Source organism: Rhinolophus sinicus, chromosome 2, assembly GCF_057876585.1.
Source record: "Rhinolophus sinicus isolate RSI-liver-muscle chromosome 2, RSI-T2T, whole genome shotgun sequence".
NCBI lineage: Eukaryota > Metazoa > Chordata > Mammalia > Chiroptera > Rhinolophidae > Rhinolophus > Rhinolophus sinicus.
In genome coordinates this window covers 73,272,297-73,294,143 of record NC_142502.1, presented here as the reverse complement: position 1 = coordinate 73,294,143, position 21,847 = coordinate 73,272,297, and the positions used below count along the sequence as shown (strand labels likewise).

General features: G+C 37.6%; 2 protein-coding genes across 6 annotated transcripts in view; one reads left to right on the top strand and one right to left on the bottom strand.

Annotated features, from left to right (window-relative positions):
- The window catches only part of CD109 (CD109 molecule), a 208,463-nt gene that overhangs the window by 2,660 nt on the left and 183,956 nt on the right, over positions 1-21,847 (top strand). The window lies entirely within an intron of this gene.
- Positions 6,395-21,847, bottom strand: part of SLC17A5 (solute carrier family 17 member 5) — a 51,853-nt gene continuing 36,400 nt past the window's right edge. For 3 of the 5 annotated variants that reach the window (XM_019749319.3, XM_074333205.2, XM_088795603.1), the window contains 2 exons: positions 10,913-11,003; positions 6,395-7,768 (listed from right to left, as the gene is read on the bottom strand). In XM_019749319.3, coding sequence (XP_019604878.2) covers positions 7,631-7,768; positions 10,913-11,003 — 229 coding nt within the window. In that variant the 3' untranslated portion in view covers positions 6,395-7,630. Of the gene's footprint in view, positions 7,769-10,912; positions 11,004-20,901; positions 21,072-21,847 lie in introns of those variants that run through there. The other 2 variants (XR_016020269.1, XM_074333206.2) reach the window with 2 other exon arrangements.

Here is a 21,847-nt window from a genome sequence, read left to right as displayed (position 1 = left end):
ATCTTGGTTGCCTCCAACTCTGTTACAATAAACAGTGTGTTATATATGCTCCCTGAAGAACTTGAGCAAGAATCACTGTGACATATACCCAGCTGTGGGGCATTGTACAGAATCAAAATATGTATTCTTATTTAATTTAAATACAAATATTTTGCTTTCTGGAATGGATATGCCAGTTTATAGTCTTGCCTTTCTTCTTGTAGACAAGAATTTTCACCTTCCCACATCCTTTACCAACACTGGGTAGCATCAAACTTTCTAATTTATGCCAATCCTATCTAAAGTAATATCTCGTGATAGTTTTAGTTCGCATTTCTTTTTGTTTCTATAATTACTAGGAGTTTGATCATCTCTTCATATTCTTGTTTGACATCTGGCCTTCTGTCAAGTGAGTTGTCTTTTCATTGCTTGCTCATTTTTCTTTTTGAGTTTTCTGCCTTTTTCTTGTTGATCTGCAAGAGCTCTTTGAATATTTTAGATATTAACCTCTTATAGTGACAAGATGTTATAATCTCTCCTGCAGTCTGTCATCCATTAACTTTGTCTGGTATATTTTGATGAACAGAAATACTTAATGTAGTGAAATCCATCTATTCCTCTCTTCCCATTCCAACACTGTAAAGATATTCTCCAACATTTGTTCTTTCTAGTCACTTTCTAATATCACGTACTACTCTTAATAGATCTTTTTCTATGTACATATCTTTATATCTATATCTATATCTATGTCTATCTATATAATTTGCTTTTTTGTTAACAAAAATAGTATAAAACAATTTGTATATTGCTAAGGAACTCTTTTGCATCATTCAACAAAATGTATGACCATTCTCCTACACCTCTATCTTAGCTCTTTCTCATTCATTTTAAGGGCTGTGTAGTATTCTCTACTATGAATGTACCAGAACTTATTTAACAATGTCCTTATTGATGAGAAATTGACAATATTCCAAAAAATGTTTGGTGCTTGTTTAAGTATTTTTTAGGCTAGATTGCTATAGGTAGAATTGTTGGTTCAATGAAAATGTTTATTTAATTTTGATATACTGCCCAATTACTCTCCAAAAAATGTTGTACTAATTTTTGTGCTCATCAACAATGTACAAACATGATTTTTTTTTCCTATTGTAATGAGGCTTATTCCTTTACTTTTAAAAAAATTAATTTTATTGGGGTAACCATCGGTAAATAACCATTATGTAATTTTCAGGTATATAAGATTATAATTCGACATCTATGTACTTTATTGCATGCTCCCCACTTGAACTCTAATTTCCTTTATTAACATATTTTTGACTCCCTTTACCATCTTCGCTCTTCCCCCACCAAAATGATTTTTAATAGAGACAGCATAGCATAGGACTAAAGAAATTCTGCTCTAACATCGGAGAGACCTGATTTGAATCTTGTTGCTGCCACTTAGCTATGTGACTTTCTCAGTTTCCTCATCAAAAAATGGTGGTACTGAAACCTACATGATAGGGCTGTGGGGAGAATGAAATTAAACATTAAATGAAGAGCCCTCATATAATACCTGGCACCGATTCTCTACTCTGAGAAATTTACAAATATTGTTATTTATAATAGAATAGTAGATACCACTAATTCGAATTTTGAACATGTCTTCACTATTTCCTAATTTATTTTAGTTTTTATTCAGTTGACAGTCTCAGATAGTCCTGGTTCAGTCCATTCCACCCTCTTCCTCTTCTTTTCAACCTGCTCAGACTTACAGTGGAAGAACAAGAACTCAGAATATTTTATAACATACACCCCTCAGGCCAGTCTAAACCTGGAGAGAAACTCACCATTGTTCTTTACCAGACTCCTTAGATTGTGTTTCACTGTGTGGGTCAAAACGTAAGGATAGGAAGAAGGGCTGGTGTCTGAGGAAAACTCCCAGAAAGAATGGAGAAGCCAGGGGCCCTGGCAATGACTCTGCAGCTAACATTCCTGCTAACAGCGAAGATTAAAAAGAGGTGATGGTTCGAGTTCCCCATCTGTGAGGGAAGCCTGTCACAGAGGCAGGAAGTGAGGACGATGTTGGGGGGGAGGCATAGAAAACACAGGCCGAGGTTTCTAGACTTACTCTTCTCTTGCATTCTGAACTTACACTTCCCAATGGCAACAGGTTCTTCCCCTCAAACCCCTGTTTCCGTAATTTGAAATAACAAGGTTCATGCAACCGAGAATGGAATGTCAACAGCTCTTCTGGAGGGAGTTCATTTTTCCGTAACAGCATGGAGTGGGAGGGTTGGTCTTTGGCACCGGATCAAAGTCTCCTAATCTTTGGAATTTTCAAACTGGTGTGTTAGTAGAAATAATGAGTTAAATTTTTTCACAGAAGCAGCTACGTAGTGTACTGGCATGCCTAGGTTTACAGAAAACACTGAAGCTCACAACACTACAGAATAATCATAGAACAATTAAATATTCCCTAATATCATACATGAAGCTAATATAATGTTACAACAAATGCCCAGTGAGTTGCTCTGGGGCCCAGGGTGAAGTTTACAACTTATTCTGGGAGAAGGTAAAAATCTCCAGTGTGCCTTTATGCACAAGTCTTCTTGTAGGATTTTAAAAAAATTAATAAGAAACAATTTTCTTTTAAATAACCATTTGATTCCATGCTAGGGACAGAGATCGTTAAGGAATTTCTTTGGTCTAATATAATGGTTTGAGCCAGTGGGCTTACTGGGTTGAAGTTGGCATTGAGAGCCAAGGTGACTGGGTGGGGCCAAAAACCCTCTACAAACAGTCAGAGAATATATCGCTCACCCAGGTCTTGCTCCCCGCATATTCAGGGTTATTGTGAGGAGTAAGTGAGGTAATGTATGTGACAGTGCTACACAAATGCTGTTATCAATCATATGGCTTCTCTGTAGCTGGTGATGGTAAAAAAGAGAATCTCGTGAATGCCCCAGGATAGACTTTCTGCCACCGATGATAGAACAACTGAAAGCACTGCAGACATCTGAAGTGTTTTCTTGGTGTTAAAAAAAAAAAAAAGGGTCAGGGAGCATTATAATAGATATTGTGTAGGTAATTTATACAACATGCACACTTGAATTTCCTTTAACAGCATTCTAGCACTTCACACACAACGGTTCTTCAGCATTAAAGAGACCAGACTATGTATATATTCCAGCCAGAGAGCTTTTGATCTCAACCAAACTTCTGTGGGAAGCTCAAGTTTCAGATTGTGGAGTGACTGTGAAGTTGTAAAATGCTTAAAACGGGGGCTATTTGTGCTGCTCTAAAGAAAGACTGGGGCCAGTGTGCACCCTTGATCCTGGAAGGTGATGGCTGTTGGAAATGCTGGCTGGCATATCTCAGTTGCTTCTGCCAAAAACAGCACTTTGGGAAAAGATTTAATACAATATTTAGGAAGGTAGGCTTCCGCTGCCACAAAGTACAGCCCGTCATGGCAGGACAGTGTGTGTGAGCGGAAATGGGTCCTTTAAATGCTTTTTCAGCTCAGTTGTGCAATAATGGCTTCTTCCTGACAGGCACAGTGACGTGGAATTTCTAAGTTTCCTCCTCCACGACGTTAAGATAAAGTGAAAGTAAACAGGCGTTTGGAAAATTACTGGTGTTCTTCCTCATCCAGGCACATGAAAAAGGGTGGCAGAAAGTTTGTTGCAACTCATTTCTTTTCAGTATTGCCTGTGCTCAGCTTTCCATAGCAGAGCTCCTAGAAAGTATTTTCTATATAACCCTCGCAGAGCACAAACTTTTATAATTGGCTTTTCTGCTTATGGTCACTCTAAAAGGCAGAGGCATCTGAAAAGGCTTTGTGATCCATCTTAATTTACATTTCTATGAGAAAGATAATTTATTCTTTAGCTGAAATGAGACATTTATTTACCCCACGCCTATTCATCTGAGGCAGTTAGTTACGTGCTTGTGCTTTTCCTGAGAGGAACCAGGCCATTTCTCATAGCGGTCTTCCTGCTATCAATTTTAAGTACTCTTATCAATATTTTTCTATTGGGGGAATTTTATTTTGCACAGCAGTGAGAAGCCTCACTCAGAGAGAAGAGTAGATATTTTTAACTTTGCAACAGGGTCTAAATTCAAACATCTCTATTTCTGATTCTTGAAAATGAGACAAAGGCTGAAGTAAGAAAGACATTACAATGGTTAATACAAAGTGCTGACTTCAGTGTCTGTCTCAATTTCTTTCATAACTCGGACTCTCAAGGTCAGTTGGCATGCTCATTCCCACTGGATTTGATTGCTTAGTGGATAATGACATTTTACATGGAAGGTTTTAAAGGCTGGAACCTATGAAGAAAAAGGTTTGATACATTAGAATGTGAGCTCCATGAGAAAAGGGACTGGCTTTTTTTCCACTGCTGTATCCCAGGTGCAAAGAACAAAGCCTGGCTCATAATGAATGCTCAATAAATATTTAGTGCATAACTGGGAGCAGAAGTCTTTTGCCTATGTAGAACTAAGCTGCTCTCAAATTCTTTCAAAACCATTTACCAATCACTGCCACTTATAACATTTTGAAGTTAGGATATTATTTCTTCACTAAAAGGTGTTGGCACATTTATTTTACTATTTTTTGAGAAGAAAACAACATTGAATAAAATATATATGAGATAAGAAATTCAATTTACAGTCAATTTAACTAAAAGGTTATTGTCCAAATATTTATTAAGCAACTGAAGTATAAAACAAAGCATATGTTATGAGGAAGACCACACTGAGATGAATCTAATGGAGACAGACACAGGCGTGGGCTCTTATACATTATAAAGAGAAGGCCATGGAGGAGAAAGGGGATCAAGTAGCCTAAGGTCCAGGGAGGCCTCCAGGGAGGACAATGACTGTGTCAGATGCATCTCTATATCCCCATTGCCTGGCAAAGAGTAGATATCCATATTTGGCAAATGAATGAAGGTATGCATGCTGAATGAAGAGATTCTCTCGCCCTCATAACTGAGCCTGAGTCCTTGAGTTTAAAATAAAGAAGGGAAAAACCCCTCAAAATAAATAAATACATAATGTGGTGTTTCAAAGGCAGAGACCACATCGATATCTGGGAGGGTGGAAGAAATCAGGTGTCATGAAGTGCGAACTTCCCCATCCAAGGAATGAAATTAGTAAAGGTATGGAAGGGGAAGGGAAACTGGAAAGGCGGTGGGTAAAGTAGCCGAATGTAGCTGCAACACGGTGTAGTGGGGGGTGAGGGCAGAGTAGGTTGGGCCTGGAAGTGAGGAGGGTAGGCTGCCTGGCCTGGAAGAGTTTATTGGGTTGATGGCAAAGGGAAGCCAGGGCAGGTCACCCCAGGAGCACGTCCTGATCAGGGAGATGCGGAGGATCGGAAACACTACCCCTGCACTGGTGGGAAGTGGGACAGAGGAGGACCTGGCTACAGTGAGACCACTTAACTTTGCCCTTCCAAGTGGAAGCAAAAGTCACAAGACTCTTATGTAGGGGGTAGCAGAGGGAATAGAAACAAATTCCAGAGACTTGAAAAACTGGAATGGAAAAGACAGGTAGTTAATTAGACACAGCGTTGGGGCTGAGAGAGGATGGAGGAGGAAGAATAAAAAATGACTCCAGGTCCAAGTCTAAGTAACTGGGGAAGTGAAACTTTTAACAGAAATGAGGAAAGTGGCAGGAACAGCCACTTTTATTGGGGATGGGGGTGAGAGAGTGAGGATGGATATAAACAAGCCTTATGTACAAGGAAGATGGCCAGTTGGGGATGTCCATCAGGCAGTTGAAAACTTGGTGATTTTACAGTAGCTTGAGCAACAAATGTGTGTGTGTGTGTGTGTGCGCGCGTGTGTTTTAACTGCTGTATTTATTCAAATAGGTTATACTGCCACATTTGGTCAAGTGAAAATTAATTCTCCTTCCTACCTCTGGTTGCCTATTTTCGCCACTTATTCCAGTTTCTTGAGTGTCATTTTTGAGCTATTCTGTGTGTGTGTGTGTGTGTGTGTGTGTGTACACACATACACACACATACATATATATGTAATATATATGTTTTTATGTCCCCAGGAAAGTTTTGTATTTTCGTTTTTCAAAGGCTAGAGAAGACTTCTGTGTTTTTGAGACAGAAGGAAAAGAACAAGAAGATTGAAGGAGCAAAGTAAAGAGGAATTATTGAACTACCTCCTCTAAGAGGAGGCAGGACAGATAGAATCAGTGATGTAGGTTTACGCTTTAGCAAGAAGAGCGGACCCTTTCCCGGATGAGGAAGTGCTGGAAGGTGGCAACAGAGATTTCTGCTGCTCATCACTTAGATCGCCCAGGTGTGCTCAGTCTGGGATGGCAGGGATACATGTAGAAGTAGGTTGGTGGCTTGAGGAGGATGGCAGGAGATGTAAAATAGCCACTGTGCACACCAGAAAATATCGTCAAACTGTCAGATCCAAAAATCAGTCCCAAAGGGTTTATTTTGATTTATAAAAGAAATACTACTATAGCAACTTAAAGCTATTTACACATTTAAAAATAAGTTTACAGAAATGTATTCACATCATATTACATTAACCAGTTATTAAAATGTTACAGGTAGTGTTGAACAAACAAAACAAAACATAACCCAACTTCTAAATCACATAAATGCCCTCAAAGCATGTTCAAAAACCACTGGAAGATGGTCCAGGAAAAAACTGGAAAAATATGATTTCAGGAATCAGTGGAAAGATAATTACACCTTTACATTACAACCGGTCTCAGGTGATGTGACCTTTAACCTGCAACCAGAATCTTACATGTAGACAAACAGAAGAGACGAAGTGTTTTAAAATTCTGGTGCAGCTCGTAGAACATAGGACTTGGAATTTATACTCTGATCCACGCGAAGGTAGTTTTAATCAAGGATGCCATTAATGTGGTTAACAGAGCTTCACACTTTTCTTTTGTGGGTCACACGCCAATCAACATCTCTGGGAGGGGAAAGCGGAGGGTGCAGTGGGACCAGGGTTGTGGGTCTCCATGCTCCCGACCACTCAGGGCTTGATCTACACCTGATCAGCCCCCAGGGAAAGAACACGGTTCAGACTTGGCACTGACCCTGGTCTTGGATGCTGCTTCTGGTAAATGCTGGGCACCATCCCGGAAGCCAGAAAGGGAATACTTGGCAGCTGCCTGGGCATGTGTCCCTCGGCCCAGTTGCCAGGTGAAATTATAGAATGGTTGGCAGCTCCACGGAGGTGCTAAAGTTTGAGACCTAAGTGTCAGGGATTGCTGATGACAAATAATTCTTATGAGGAAAGTGGATAAAAACATGTGTTTACCAAGACCTGAGAATTATTATCTAGTTTAATTAAGCAAAGGTATAGAGGGGTCCATTTCATCTCATTCCTTTAAGTATAGCCCTGAAAAATAAGTAGAATCCCCTTATTTTATATTGCCTGACTTGCAGCCAGGTAGGTGAGCCTAAGGTTTAAGTTCCATCGTACAGTTATTAATAATTAAAAATAGCTAATTTTACTAAACTGGCAACTAATGACATTTCAGGATTACAAGCCTTCGAAATTTGATACAAGTACAATTTTTCTTGTATACAGAATGCTTACACATTAAAATATCAAAGGCACTTTTAGGTTACATGATAAACATACATTAATAGAAACAGGATTATTTATTGGTTCCTTCAGTTTCTGTGTCCATGATGGTCACTGAGGGCCCAGTTTTGCACTTCACCTTTGGCGAACAGCGTGAAGAAAATGGCACCAAATACATTAATAGCAGCAGCGATACAGAAAACAGTTTGCCATTCTCTAATAGTGTTCTGTAGAGAAAGGAAAAAAATGCATATAAATTTTTGGATTGGAGTCCACTTTACAAAAAGGTGGTGTCACAAGACAGTTACAATAGTAACATTATTCATAAAAGAAGCAACCCCAGTGTCCATCGACAGTGAGATTGTGGTATATTTGTTCAATGGAATACTATATAGCAATGAGCATGAATGAGCTACAACAACATAGACACATCTCACACAAAAAAATTAAGCAAAAGAAGCCAGATACAACAGAGTATACATACTAAATCATTCCATTTATGTAAAGCTCAAAAATCAGACAAAACTAATTTATGGTGTTAAAAATCAGGTAGTGGTTCCTCTTGGTGAAGGTAAAAAAGGAATGGTGGGAAGGGGTACCTGGGTGCTTTGCAAGGAAGGTAATGTTCTGTTTCTTGATTGGGTGCTGGTTACATGGATGTATTAACTTTGTGAAAATTCATCCAGCAGTATATTTAAGATTTGTGCATTTAAAAAATACACACCATACTTCCATAAATAGTTTACTAAAAACAAAACGTGGGGCATGTCCTTGAATCATGCATTACTAGGAAAGTATCATGCCTGCACGTCACCCAAGTTCTTAGGTGGGAAGTGTTAGGGGCAGATCAAGTAAGGATGAGTTAAGATGGACTTTGAAGTTCAAGTTTGAGGCCTGACCTGAAAGATTCAGCATGGCTCTCAAATGGCACATAAAACAGGACATGCATGGGATTTGTCAATGAGAGATCAACAAAATACAAATGTTCAGTGTATAATCCAGTGCTATAAAAACATCAGGCAGTTATCTAAATTTCTGGGTCATGTGCCTAACAATCATTTTTTGGATTTTTACAATTTCAGTCTAACTATCATTTAACAAACAAACAAAAAACTCAGTAGAACTGGCACTGAGAAAGAAAAAGAATAGGCAGTAGGAAGCTAGTATAAGGTCATTTATTTAGGAAAAAAAGGAAAAACATGAAGAAAGAAGCACTCTGTGGTTAAGTTATCTGAGATGAATGTCTTTTAGTGAAAAGAAATAAACCTTGGAGATCCATGTTAAATTTTAGTGGCTAGTTAGATATGCTACAATAACAATGTCACCATCGTAGAGGAGGAGTCAGTCAATAATTACATCATATACCAAAAATAAATGTTTAAGACAGTTTCTTAGGATTCCTAAGACAAAGCTTCTCTGTGTGACCTACAGAATAAAAATCTCAAAAAACTTTCCCAACATACCTTTTTATTAAGTGAGAGAAAATAGTAACAAGGAGGTACTGATTCATTTAAGTAGGGAATTAGAAATGGTGTTATTTGGAGGCAATGAGTGACTTAAAAATCAATCAACTGTACCAGAAATCTCACATAGCTACTAGTTTGTTAACAAAAATCCCACCAGTTTTTAGAGAATGCTGTTTTGTTTGTAACAAAATTGAACCTCAGACACACTTTGACTTTTAATTATTTATGTATACTCTGACTCATTCCACAAAGTTTCTGAGGTGGTGCAGAAAATTTTAACTGTAAGCAATTGCAATTGTAAAGGCAAATGTGTTTTTTCTTTTTAAAAATAATATCCTTTTAATAACATTAAACAAATGCTATAACAACATATCCAAAATCCAGTTCAGTTCCCACTTTACAAACATTCAAGATTTTAGTTCAGGAATCCATATTTCCCTAGCATGAATGCTAGGGTCATCAAGAAGTGAAATTAATACATGGTAGTATGTTGACTTTCCCTCTTTTGTCGCAATGCTCCATGAAGATAAGGTTAAACATTTCTGATGTGTCCATAGTGAGATACAGAATTTTAGGAAAAAACTTTCCCAACATACCTTTTTATTAAGTGAGAGAAAATAGTAACAAGGAGGTACTGATTCATTTAAGTAGGGAATTAGAAATGGTGGGAACAGAGAAGAAATAACATTATCTGTGGTGAACACATATATGTCTGAAATGACTACATTTGGTAATAAGAAAGTTTGTAAGCATATTAAGCATTAGATAATGTTAATTTAATTACAGAGACAAAACAAAGAGAAAATTAAGTCTCTTTTAGAGGTTTAAGTCAGCTTCTTAAAGTATGTATCTCGCCAGTTGTTCAGATTTTTTTAAACAGTAGCAAACAGGAGTAGGAAAGGGCCTTTGAGGTCATTTATTTTGATTTCTTACACAATGTCGGCAACCTTTTATCCTGCAGAGTCTCTGCTTACTGATCCGGCCCCATGCTGCCAGCTTCAGGCGGGACCAACCTGGGCCCACCCTGCTTCTCAGGCCCGAGCGCCAGCCTCCCACACCCTCGCTCACCCCTGTAGTGTTCCTTCTCCACAGACTGGCTGTTCTCTCGTCTGTGCCCATAGCATTTTGTACACATTGTTTTCTACAGCATTCATCACGCTGTCTTGTAACTATTTGATGCCATATGATCTCTAAATAATGAGTTTCTCAAGTGCAGAAGCTTGTCATTTTGCCTTTGAATCCTCAGTATCTGGTATATTAATAAATGCCCAAGAAATTCCTGTTGAACACAAGTTTGACTATTTCAGGGCTCATTAACTCATAAGGCTGCCCATTACATACAGCTTTGAACAAATAACTTTCCTGTTGTCTCCTCATAAGTTCTCTCCATCTGTCTTTATGGGGCTGCCGAGAGTAAGTCACCATCTTTTGTATTGGAGTCCTTCAAATATGTGAAGACACCTATCATGTCTTCCCAAGTCTTCTGCTCCCCTAAACATTCTCAATTATTTCAGCTGTTCCTTACTCATTCTCACATGATTTCTTGACACCTTACTGTCGGGGATCCACTTCTTGAATAATTTTACATCGCCAATTTTACTCATTCAAACAAATGACACAAATATTACCTGGTGTAATGTCACAACTTTTAAGTACTATGTGGATTCAACTACAAGGTCTTCATTTAACTTAGTTCTATTGTTCTGTCTAAAATCCAAAGAGTGTTGTTTGAAAATATATTTTCCTACCCATTAAGGTATTTACTTTGTGTTGCTATAAGAACTGCTTAAGAATAAACATTCAGAATTTTATCCTTAATTAAAATATACTCAACTTTGACGCAGATGTGCAGCTTCAAGTGAACTGTTTAGACTTTTTCAGTTTACAAGTTAATTATCTACTTACCTCAGGGGTCAGACTTTTAGCAATGATAGGCCCAACCATTCCTGGAATAGTGCCAAAAGTATTTGTGATGCCCAGGAGGATACCAGCATACCTGCAGAAACATTTTTGTAGAAGTTTATTATTGTTTTACACATTTAAGTTGCTTTTTTCAACATATACCACTCCCAGGTTTTATTCTTGTGAAATTTTATGTTTAAATGTAATGTCTTACTGAAATAGGACTGAATATTTAGCTGGTGAAAAACTTGCATTTCAATAGTTAATTAGCATTCTAATTATAGAGAGAAACATGGCCATTGAAATAATCCCTATTATAGTGATATAGAAAAGTGCTGAGATATGACTTTCAGACATGAATGTATCTAGATAGAAAGATTGATGTGTCTTAATATTATTTAAGTTAAAAAGAAAGAATTTATTGCAAAATTTATTTCATTGTTGAAAACTTAAAAGAAAAAGAAAAACATTAACAAGAAAATAAAATTCTCTACAATCCTCCCATATATAGATAATCAACATTAACATTTTGGTAACTATCTTAATTATTTTTTCTATTTATATATTCCCTATATATTATTATAGAAATGAGATCATATTGAATATCATGTTCCCAACTTATTTGCTCTATTTATTACATATCTGCTGCTAGCTAAATCTTTGCACACTGTCCCAGAAATAGGCAAGTTGGGTTTACAGTGTGTGTGTGTGTGTGTGTGTGTGTGTGTGACAAAAAAATGCATTTTAATAAGATCAGAAAAAGTTCTGATTATTTTAAGGGTAAATCTTCGGTGAGTGGGATATTTTTATCTATGTTTGGAAACAAATCTTTAAAGAAAGAATTCCTGCCTGTATTTGGGAAATATTCATGATCTGTTGATTGCTCCAATACATAAGGAACATATATAGACTAAGGAAGGCTACTATAGTCAAGATCTTAGGTGCCGTTCTATAAAGAATGAAATGCTTATCATTTTCTATAAAGAAGTCATAATATTCTGGTAATCTCAGGAGACCTAAAGAGTCCAACCTAGCTCCACCATTAACCATCTGTGTGACTTGGACAAGTTAGTGATAGATTATTTCCCTTATTATTCACGGGTTCATAGATATATACATGTAAAATACCTGGTGTCCCAGCTGAGCTCCCCCACATTCCACAATGTATATGAAAAAAAGTTTTGAATGTAACATATATATGGAAATATGTAAAAACCATAGGTGTACAACTTGATGAATTTCCACAAAGTGAAGACAACCATGTCACTAGCACCTGATCAAGAAACAGAACCTACAGGTAGAAGCATTTTCAGACATTTTATATGTGGTTGAACTGCCTCTCAGACTGTATAAACTTTAATTTGAATGATCATAATTTTGTCGGGTCACCCCTTTCTTACTCAAAATCCTACAGGGATGGTTTAATGCTTACTGTAAGAAGATTGTAATCTTCTGCCTGATTTGCAATGGCCTGGCCTGGTCCACCTAACCCTACCACCTACTTATTTCCTAGTACCGCACAATATACAGCTTCAGATCCAGACAACTCTCATTCCAGCTGTTCCCATCTGCCATGCTCATTCCTGCTACTTATCTTTACTACTATATTCACTATCTGAAATCCATACTCTTTCCATCCAAACCACTTGCTTGGCACCTACCTCTTCCATGAAACTTTCTTTGTCTCGTTCAGCTCATATTGAGCCGTCTTCTCAGAATCTTTATTGTCCTTAAAGCGAATACTGTTTTAAGAAGTAATTGTTCTCTAATTCTAATTTGTTTCCTAATTCTGACTCCATAGTCTCACTGCAAACTCATGGTGTTTTCTCCTTCATTTTCTCCACCAGCCAAACAACATTTACGTTTACTCAGTACATGATGACCAGAGAAGTGGCACATGACCCACAGTTGTTCGAGGCCCCATGCATGGATCCATGGGGCTCTGGCTGCACTAATTGCTGGAGCTGTGTCCCATGGAGACTAGCACGCCTCGTGGGCATTGGCTCAGAAGGTGACGATTCCTGATCAGAAATTCCACATAAATGGATTCGTATGTAACCTTTGAATTGCATACTAAGGTTGCTGAGCATCATTCCAAGTTGTTGTGTGTAGCAATGGTTTGTTCCTTTTTCTTTTTTTTTTTTTTATTGTTTTCTTTCTCTTTGATTGAAGAAACTGGGATTTTATCCTGTAGATAGTCCGACTTTCTAGATTTTTGTAGATTGCTTCCCTGAGGTACCATTTCACATAGTTTCATGTACCCTGTACTTCCTGTACACTGTACACTGGTATATGTAGACTCTAGATCCTAGAGGGTTCATTAGATTTAGGTTTGATGCCTTTAGTAAGAAAACTTAAAGGTGGTGGTACAGTTAAAAATTAGTTAACCCAGTAAATGGCATTTATTAATTTTCATAAAAATCATCTACACATAGAAAAAGTCCAATTAGAGCTTTCAATTTTTCATGAGATGATCAGTGTTGTTATAAAATTCCAGTCAAAATGAATGAAGCTTGATGTCTACTAGTCTGTGTCATCTTACTGTGGGTAATACTATTTCTGCGAGGCTTGGGATCCTCAGTACCTAGGCTGCAGACTACTGAGCTGAAATTCCTCTCCCTGTTTTAGGTAAGAAAGAGTCCCTGTTATGGTCTGAATTGTGCCCGCTCAAAATCCATATGTGGAAGTCCTAACCTCCCAATGTGACTGTATTTGGAGACAGGGCTTTAGGAGGTAAATTAAGGTTAAACGAGATAAGCATGGGTCCTAACCCAATAGGATCGGTGGACTTATAAGAAGATGGAGAGAGAGATCTTTCTTGATCTCTGTGAGCAAATCAAGGAAAGGGCATGTGAAGACACAGGGAGAAGGTGAGGAAGAGTCCTCACCAGAACCCGATCATGCTGGCACCATGATCTCGGACTTCCAGCCTCCAGAAGTGGGAGAAAATATATTTCTGTTTTTTAATCTACTCAGCCTATGGCATTTTGTATGGCAGCTTGAGTTGACTAATACGTACAATGCCTGAATAAAAAATCCCATTGAACCTAATTATCTACAAACATAACAAACTTTTATGTTCAAAACTCATGCATACAGGATACAATAACAAAACGATGTGGTACAGATCTTTTTGGCTTATGCCCCTTAGGGAGTGTATCTTAAATTAACCAAGCTTGGCAGAACCTGTCTTTTTTTTTTTTTTTTTTAAACCATTAACACCTTGGCAGTAGGAGGAAGTGACGGCAATGTTGCCAGGCCATTTCAGTGACAGATATTAAGTGCAGATGAATGTTGTGAAATTCTAAATGTCAGCACCAAGAAGCTCATTCAAGTATTTATGTTACACTTGGCCAGGAAGGGCCATGAAAGATTGATGACTGCTTGGAAAAAACATGTCGTACGGACTCAGTCTGGATTCGGTGCTATTGGAGTACTTGACTTCTGTGGGATTAACAGTTAAAACTTTATCCAATTCCCTTGAATCTGGGCAACAAAATTTTCCATAGATAACCTCTATTTCAGTCTATAGAAGAAAAGGCTTAGCAAATACTATCTGCACATTTATATGTTAATAGGAATACTGACTGTTTATTGAAATATCTTACGTCAGGCATGGTTCTAAGTATCATATATATATATATATATATATATATATATATATATATATATATATATATATATCCATATATTTAATAACATATATATATTTTAACATATGCTAAAATCCCATTTTAATCCCAACCCCATGAGGTAGGGATTATTATCTTCATTCTATAGATGAAAAAATAAAGACCATAAAATGTTACTCAATTTGTCTGATTCCAAATTGGTACTTAATATTATAATGTTATAATCTCTAACGCTGCCTTGTTAAAAACATGGTTATCACTGAATTCAGCCTGTAGGAAAGATCAATTTTCTTATGCCTAATTTTTCACCACAAGCCCCAGTGCTGAATGCTTTAAGGTCTGTGCCCCTTAGGTGTTCTTGTTCAAAATAGCAGATAATATCCACTGCATGGGCACTCAGCTGTTACCAAAGATGAATAGCAACTAAGTAATAATATGGTCATAAGATATGTAAACCCCCAGTTAACTAAGATACATGGAACTAGAAACAACTAGTATGCTTTGAAACAAGAAATTCTACTTGGAAAATAAAAAAATGAAAGCTCATATGTAGGGTTGAATTAAAATATAAGGGAGAGAAATAATTTTGACTTTGATGAGATCATATCTTACATTTATATAGTTGTATAATTTTAAAAATTTCATGTGTTGTTCACCTACATACATATGTTGGTCAAAGCCATCCATCTGGTGCCTCAGTCAGCTTAGAGCAAGTACAGCACTGTTCATTACCTGAGGCATATAGACACTCACCATTCTCTCCTGACTTCTACAACTACTTGCTGGTATCATTTATGTTACTCAATGGTTTAGCTTCATACCATATCTAGATAAATGTCTTTTCTGATGTATAAGCCTCACAGAATGTCAGGGCTGGATCAGGGTCTCTAAGATGTAGGTGCTTGAAGCCCAGTTGCAGGACGCCACCTCCAAGTTGTCCAGTATGTGCTTCAGGTCGTGACCTTACCACCACTCATGCCAGCACATGCTTATATAGATGCAAGCAGGGACCACGTTACTTTCGTGTTTGTCTTCAACATTCGGTACAGTGCCTGGCTCAGTGCGTGTTAAATGACCGGATCTGTTAATCAGCTTGCTATGACACTGAAATTTGGTAATTGCATATCTACCTAATTGCACGTTTCTTCCCACCCTGTCCAAAAGGATATTATGGGAGACCTTGTTGAAATCCTGATAGAACAAATACACTGTGTTTCCTCTATGTATGAAGCTAAAAATGACATTGAGAAATTTGACTGTTTTGCTGTTTTGGATCTTAATGATCTAATGGTAGCTCCTTAGTAATCAATATTTTCTTTGCTAAGAGCTCACCAATCATCCATCCCTTTATTGTTATACTTGGATTGATTTGTGACCCTGGTCATGGCCCCTGACTCAACGTTAGCCAGAAAATAATAACTGAATTGTGTGCAAATGCATTTAGTACATATATGCTGAATGTTTCGTGTCTCTGTGTTCTATTTAATCCTCACGACACGCTTTGAAGGTGGGTACCATGCATATTTGTTCTTTTCTTCTCCAGCATCCACTTTCTTCTTTTAACAATAGTTGCAGCTTCTATTTCACGATCCAATTGCCCTTCATTGCCAATTGAAGAGAGCAGAGTAGGACCCTTGACAGATTCCAGAGCTCCTGAGAGACTTCAGGCACCTGATGAATACTGAACTACCTTTCAGCTCCATGAAATGGAGTGGGTGGCTTATTACCTTCCTTCTGGCTGGGTGGTTGCTAAGCCAATTTTATGTCCCCTATCATTTTTACATGTCATATTCACTTACTTTATTTTATAATAAACTCACATTAACTGAGGCAACCAGAGTATGTATCTGTTCTCTGCAATGAGTTCTCAAAAATAACCTCTAGTTCCTTTACGATGACCAATTATTAAGATCTTCCCAATAAGTATTTGAGAGGCAACTTAATGTAGCAGAAAGACCCCTGGACCATGGAGCTGGAAGACCTGGATTCAAGTGTTAGGTCTGCCATTTACAAGCAGTGATTTTGGACATCACGTAACTTCTCTGTGCCTGAGTTTCTTCATCTTCAAAATGAGTCCTTTGTGTTCACATCTTTATGTGTTGTAACTGATGTTACCGATGGCCTCCTCCGCACCCATTCCCGTAAGGTTTGAGGGGCACCAACTCTTTTGCTTCTAACTTTAGGGGTGGGTGCTGATTGTCCTAAAGTCAAATGGCATTCCCTGGGTCATAGGGATTGGTTCAGGGGTGGATATGTGACTCAGTTTGATTCAATCAAAATGAAACCCAGGACTTATTTCCATGGAGAGAAAATGATCCTGTTCTTTCTTGCTTGATGTAAATGAAGACATATGTAATTCTGGTCGTGTGATTTTATAAGCCGACCCAGCCCTAGTATAAAATTAGTAGGATGAAAGGCAGAGTGGAGAGTAGGAAAGAAACAAGTCTGTGGTAATATTAGTAGACAGCTGGATATCAACTCTTGCCTGTTGCTTCTGGACTTTAGTAAAGTCCAGATAGATTATGAATCGATGCTCTTCAGCCGTCTTAAATTAGGATTTCTATTATTTCAACTAAAAGCATCTAAGAGATAACACAGCCTAGACCTCTTTTGTGCCCAAACTCTCAATTTCCATACCACTTTGACTGCTCATCAACACTAAGCTTGTTAAAATCTCAAGCCTAGATCAATCCAACGGCACATTTCCATCCTACACGTGGGCTGCTGGATGCCACAGAAAGAAATAACAACTTAGTGCGATAGTGAGAGTGCAAAATTAATCTCCAACTTCAGCGGATCCTTATCAATGACAAAAATCCCATCTATGAGTTCTTAGCGACTATTTTTTTCAGTAGCTATTCCAAACCTTTATCATTCTCAAGTCTTTTACTTTGCCTGTCTTCTTTCTTAGTGATTTGTATGTCACAGAGAAATCAAAGACTAACAGTTAAGATTTTTCAATCTATTGCTGCATCTGACACTGTTGATCAAAGCCCTCCCTTTGGGGAATCCCAGGCTCTACTTATTTTCCTTATCTTTCCACTGTTGCTTCTTATCAATTATCTTTGCATCAGGCTCTTCTTTCTCTTAATGGAAGCCCAAGGTTCTCATCACAATTTGCTGAGTAATTTTATCCAATTTCAGGGCTTCATATACTACTCATATGTTGATGACTCCTAAATCTTTATCTCTCGTTTAGATTTCATTCTTGAATTGAAGACTGGATATTCTTGGCTTCCTTGACACCACATTCTTGATTTTCCTTCTATCTCTCTGGTTGCTCCTTTTTTAGTTTTCTTTTCTGGTTAGTTCCTCTCTGATCTCCAAAGGTCAAAATCCAGTCCTGGGATCACTTGTCATTCTACCCTCTCTCCGCAGGCAATCCTTGTCTTTAAATACTCTGATATGTGGATTATTCATCCCAAATTTCATTTCCAGTTGGGCTGCTTTTCTGAGTTTCACTAGTACTACTACTATTTCCTAGATTTTTAAAAAACAAATGTCTAAATGTTAACATGTCTGAAATTTTTATCTTCCCCAAGACTCTTCCTCCTTTAGACATCCCAATTCCATAAATGGCACATTTATCTACCCAGTTGCCCAAGTAAAATATCTGGAAATCATCATCCTTGATATCTTCCTTACTCTTCAGTTCTAATAGATGTGAAGTCCCATCTATTGTACTTACAAAACATCTCAAATCTATCTACTTCTTTATATCTCCTATTACACCCTACCATCTCTCATCTAGGTTACTGCAATAGGTTCCTAATTGCTTTCCTCTACTTGTACTCTTGTCCACACACAAGTGATCTTAAAATACAGAGAATGTTATGTCCTACTTGCTCTGGATACAATATAAAATGCTTACTATAAGCTCCTGCTTAGTTCCCAGTGGCTTTCTTCTCGGCCTCTCAGCCACAAATGGTCTTCTCTCGGTTAACTGAAATATTCTGCTATGGCCTTATAAGAAGAGTAAGAGATACCAGAGCTCTGTCCCTCTCTGCACACATACATGCATGCATGCACACACCTAGGAAAGGCCATGTGAGCACAAAGCAATAAGGCAGACCTGCAAATCAGGAAGAGAGCTCTCACCAGAAACCAAAACCATGTTGGCACCTCGATCTTGGACTAATAACCTCTAGATCTCTGAGAAAATAAATTTCTGTTGTTTAAGCCACACAGTCTATGGTATTTTGTGATGGCAGCCCAACTAGACCAAGACACGCACAATTTCTTTTATCCTCTTATGTAAATTCTTCTGTCAGGGATACCACTCCATTTTTGCCTAGCTAACTTCTTACTTATTCTCAGGTTTTAGCTTAAATATCACTTCCTCAGAGACACTTCCCTGACTCCCTGAACTATATTATATCCCCCTATTTTATTCTTTCACTTTTTCTTCAAAAAGTTGGTTTTTATTTGTGTGAGTCTTCATGCCTACCACACTAGACTAAAAGCTCCACAGGCCAGGACTGTGTTATGGCTGGCACTTGGCAGGCAGGCATTTGATAAGAATGGATTATCACAACGTATTACAATTTTTTGTTTTCTATTGTTTTTTTTTCCTCAAGTAGATTAATCTCCTTGCAAGTCGGAGTAGGTTTTATCTTTTGTAGAGTCATGTAAAGTACTAAAGTAAGGACTCTATAGATGTTTGTTGTATGAGGAGAGGACTGGACTAGACCAGGGCTTCACATTTGAATGTGCATGAGAGTCACACAAGGATCTTAAACGTGGATTTTATTAATAGTTCAGGAAGTCTGGGGTGATGCCTGAGATTCTGCATTGCTCATGGGCTTCCACATCATGCTGATGTCACTGGTCCATGGACCACACTGTGAGTAGTAAGGGGTGAGATTACTCTCATCCCTTCCTAGTTCTAACTTTCTATGATTCTATATACCATATAATTGAACAATGTCATTTATTTAACTTACTTCAAGTGAAATCCTTCCTAGATTCCTTTTCTACTCAGTAGCATAAAGGAACATATTTCAGCCCTTTAATAATTTGCTATTTCCTTGAATCCTTTTTTTAGTAATCAGACTTAGTTTCTGCTTTATAAACCTCAAATACGTGCTTCGAGTCACTGTGCAGCAATTTGTTTAGGTAAGTAGGCTCCTTCCTATCCTCTCTTCTATGGAAATGACTTCTTAGGCCTTTGCTCCTTCAACTTCAAGGGGTTCTTTATTATTTCAGTTATGTGTGTGTCAGATCTTTCAACTTACCACTAAGTTTAACCATGTTTTCTTGAAGTTTTTGCTTTTCAAGTATTCTTTTCTTTCATCATGTTAAACTCTTTCAGTTCTTAACTCACCAATATATATTCTCAATAAACATTTCCTAGCTTGTAAGGTTCACAAAATTCTTCCCTCTATTTTAATTTCTTTTCTTTTTGACAAAAGTCTCTGCTGTATTATAAATACTTCCAATATTAGACATTTAGTCCTGTGATTAAAACTAGGGATTCATTCATTCAACAAGTATTTACTGAGCACACCCTATGTGACCGGCACTATAATAAAACGTCCATGCGTGACCAATCTTGGGATGTGAAAACATGATTACGTTGCTAAATTGGATAAGAGATACATTCAAAGAGTTTTTTGATCACAATAGACTTCCCACATAGTGTAATAGTTTTATTATTATTCTGATTATCAGATCCTTATGCATTTAAAAATGTAATTCAGCCACTATAGTCATATTAGAAATACAGAATGTTTTATATTTAACCAGGATTAATGTAAACTTCTAGTTTAAAAATAAAAATCATATAAAACTGTACAAAGGATAAATTTGAAATTCAAAATTTAAACACTACAAAGATTGTAACTAATGGGTTTAATAATTAATCGATTCTATTTCTAGTTCTGAAAGTGTGAGTGTGTGTGTGTGTGTGTGTGTGTGTGTGTGTGTTTGGAAAATAAAGAGTAGTTTAGTTCAGCTAGGGCAAAGAATAATTAGAAGGTGAGGTGAGAGAGGGAGGAGTAAAATTATAAAGATAGGCTGGGGCCATAGTGTGGAGGATTTTGCATGTTGGCTGAGAATTCTGTATTTTAATTTAATAGAGAATATAAAAATTGATTTTATCGTACATAAATAGAAAAGAAAGAGCTTTAAAGAAAAGTGTTGACAAACAGTAAGGTTAATACACAAATAGTTTTTCAGAAAGAATTTTAACATGGTGCTGAGTACGAAAGTCTATTTTCATGCTTCTATTCATGCAATTGACTGCACACTGACCATGGGCCAGCACAGGCCCAGGTGCTGGTACTGACTGCTGTGGTAATTAACACAGATTTGGCCCTTGCACATTCAGAGCTTATAGTCCAGAGCTTTTGCTTAGGTTACCTTGTATTTCAAATAGTTTCTTGGTCCAGTGCCTAACTTACTGGTTTCCTTTCCTTGGTTCCCCACTGTTAAGGGTATATGTAGAACTGAAGCTCCTACTTTCTTGGTATGATGATATAAATCAACTACTCAACAAGTATGGACTGGGTGTGCATCTCCTTTTGCAGAAGCTGTAATACGGATATATAAGATGTTTCAGTCTGAGGGAGCTTACATCCAAATTGGGAGATAAGAGTTACATTTAGAAATATTTACAAATCAAGGTAAGGCAGTGAATACAGATGCATTTAGCATAAAATTATAAATGGAATGCACTGAGAAAAGAAAGAGATAAAAGTAGACAGTAATGGGCTGGAAAGGCTTCATAAAGAACTGGGAAGGATTCAGATGGATGGACAGGAAAAGGCACGGCCACAGGGAGCCGAGAATGAGCCTTAGTAAAAGGCACTACAGATTGGCAGACAGGAGCTGGGCATACTAAGACTCTAACTCTCTGGAAACTTCTTGGACTTCTTATATAAAATAAGAGATTGGATTAGAATTTCAAAGGTCTGTTTGAGTTCTATGAAGGTCAGCTTAGAACTTATCCTGAAGTACTTACTGAAAGGATGGGAGACTGAGGAGTCATTGGAATCAGAAGATTCTGAGGTAGTCTAGGTATGAAGGCTTTGGGGTAGAGGAAAGATGGTAAGTGCCCACCTGTCTTCTCCAAAAATTAATTCATATCCATTATTTAAAACAAAATTAAGTGTACCAAACCTTCTGGGTTAAATTATTTACAGTCCCCTCCTCTACCTTGTCAACTGGCACAAAACAAATTCTAGAAGTATGTAGCTCAAAGAATATTTCCAGAGAAATAGCTGTAGAAAGAATTCTGGGCTTAACAGTAAGAATCTTAGGTTGAATTTTGGCTTTATCATTTATTAGCTGTGTAGTGTAAGACAAA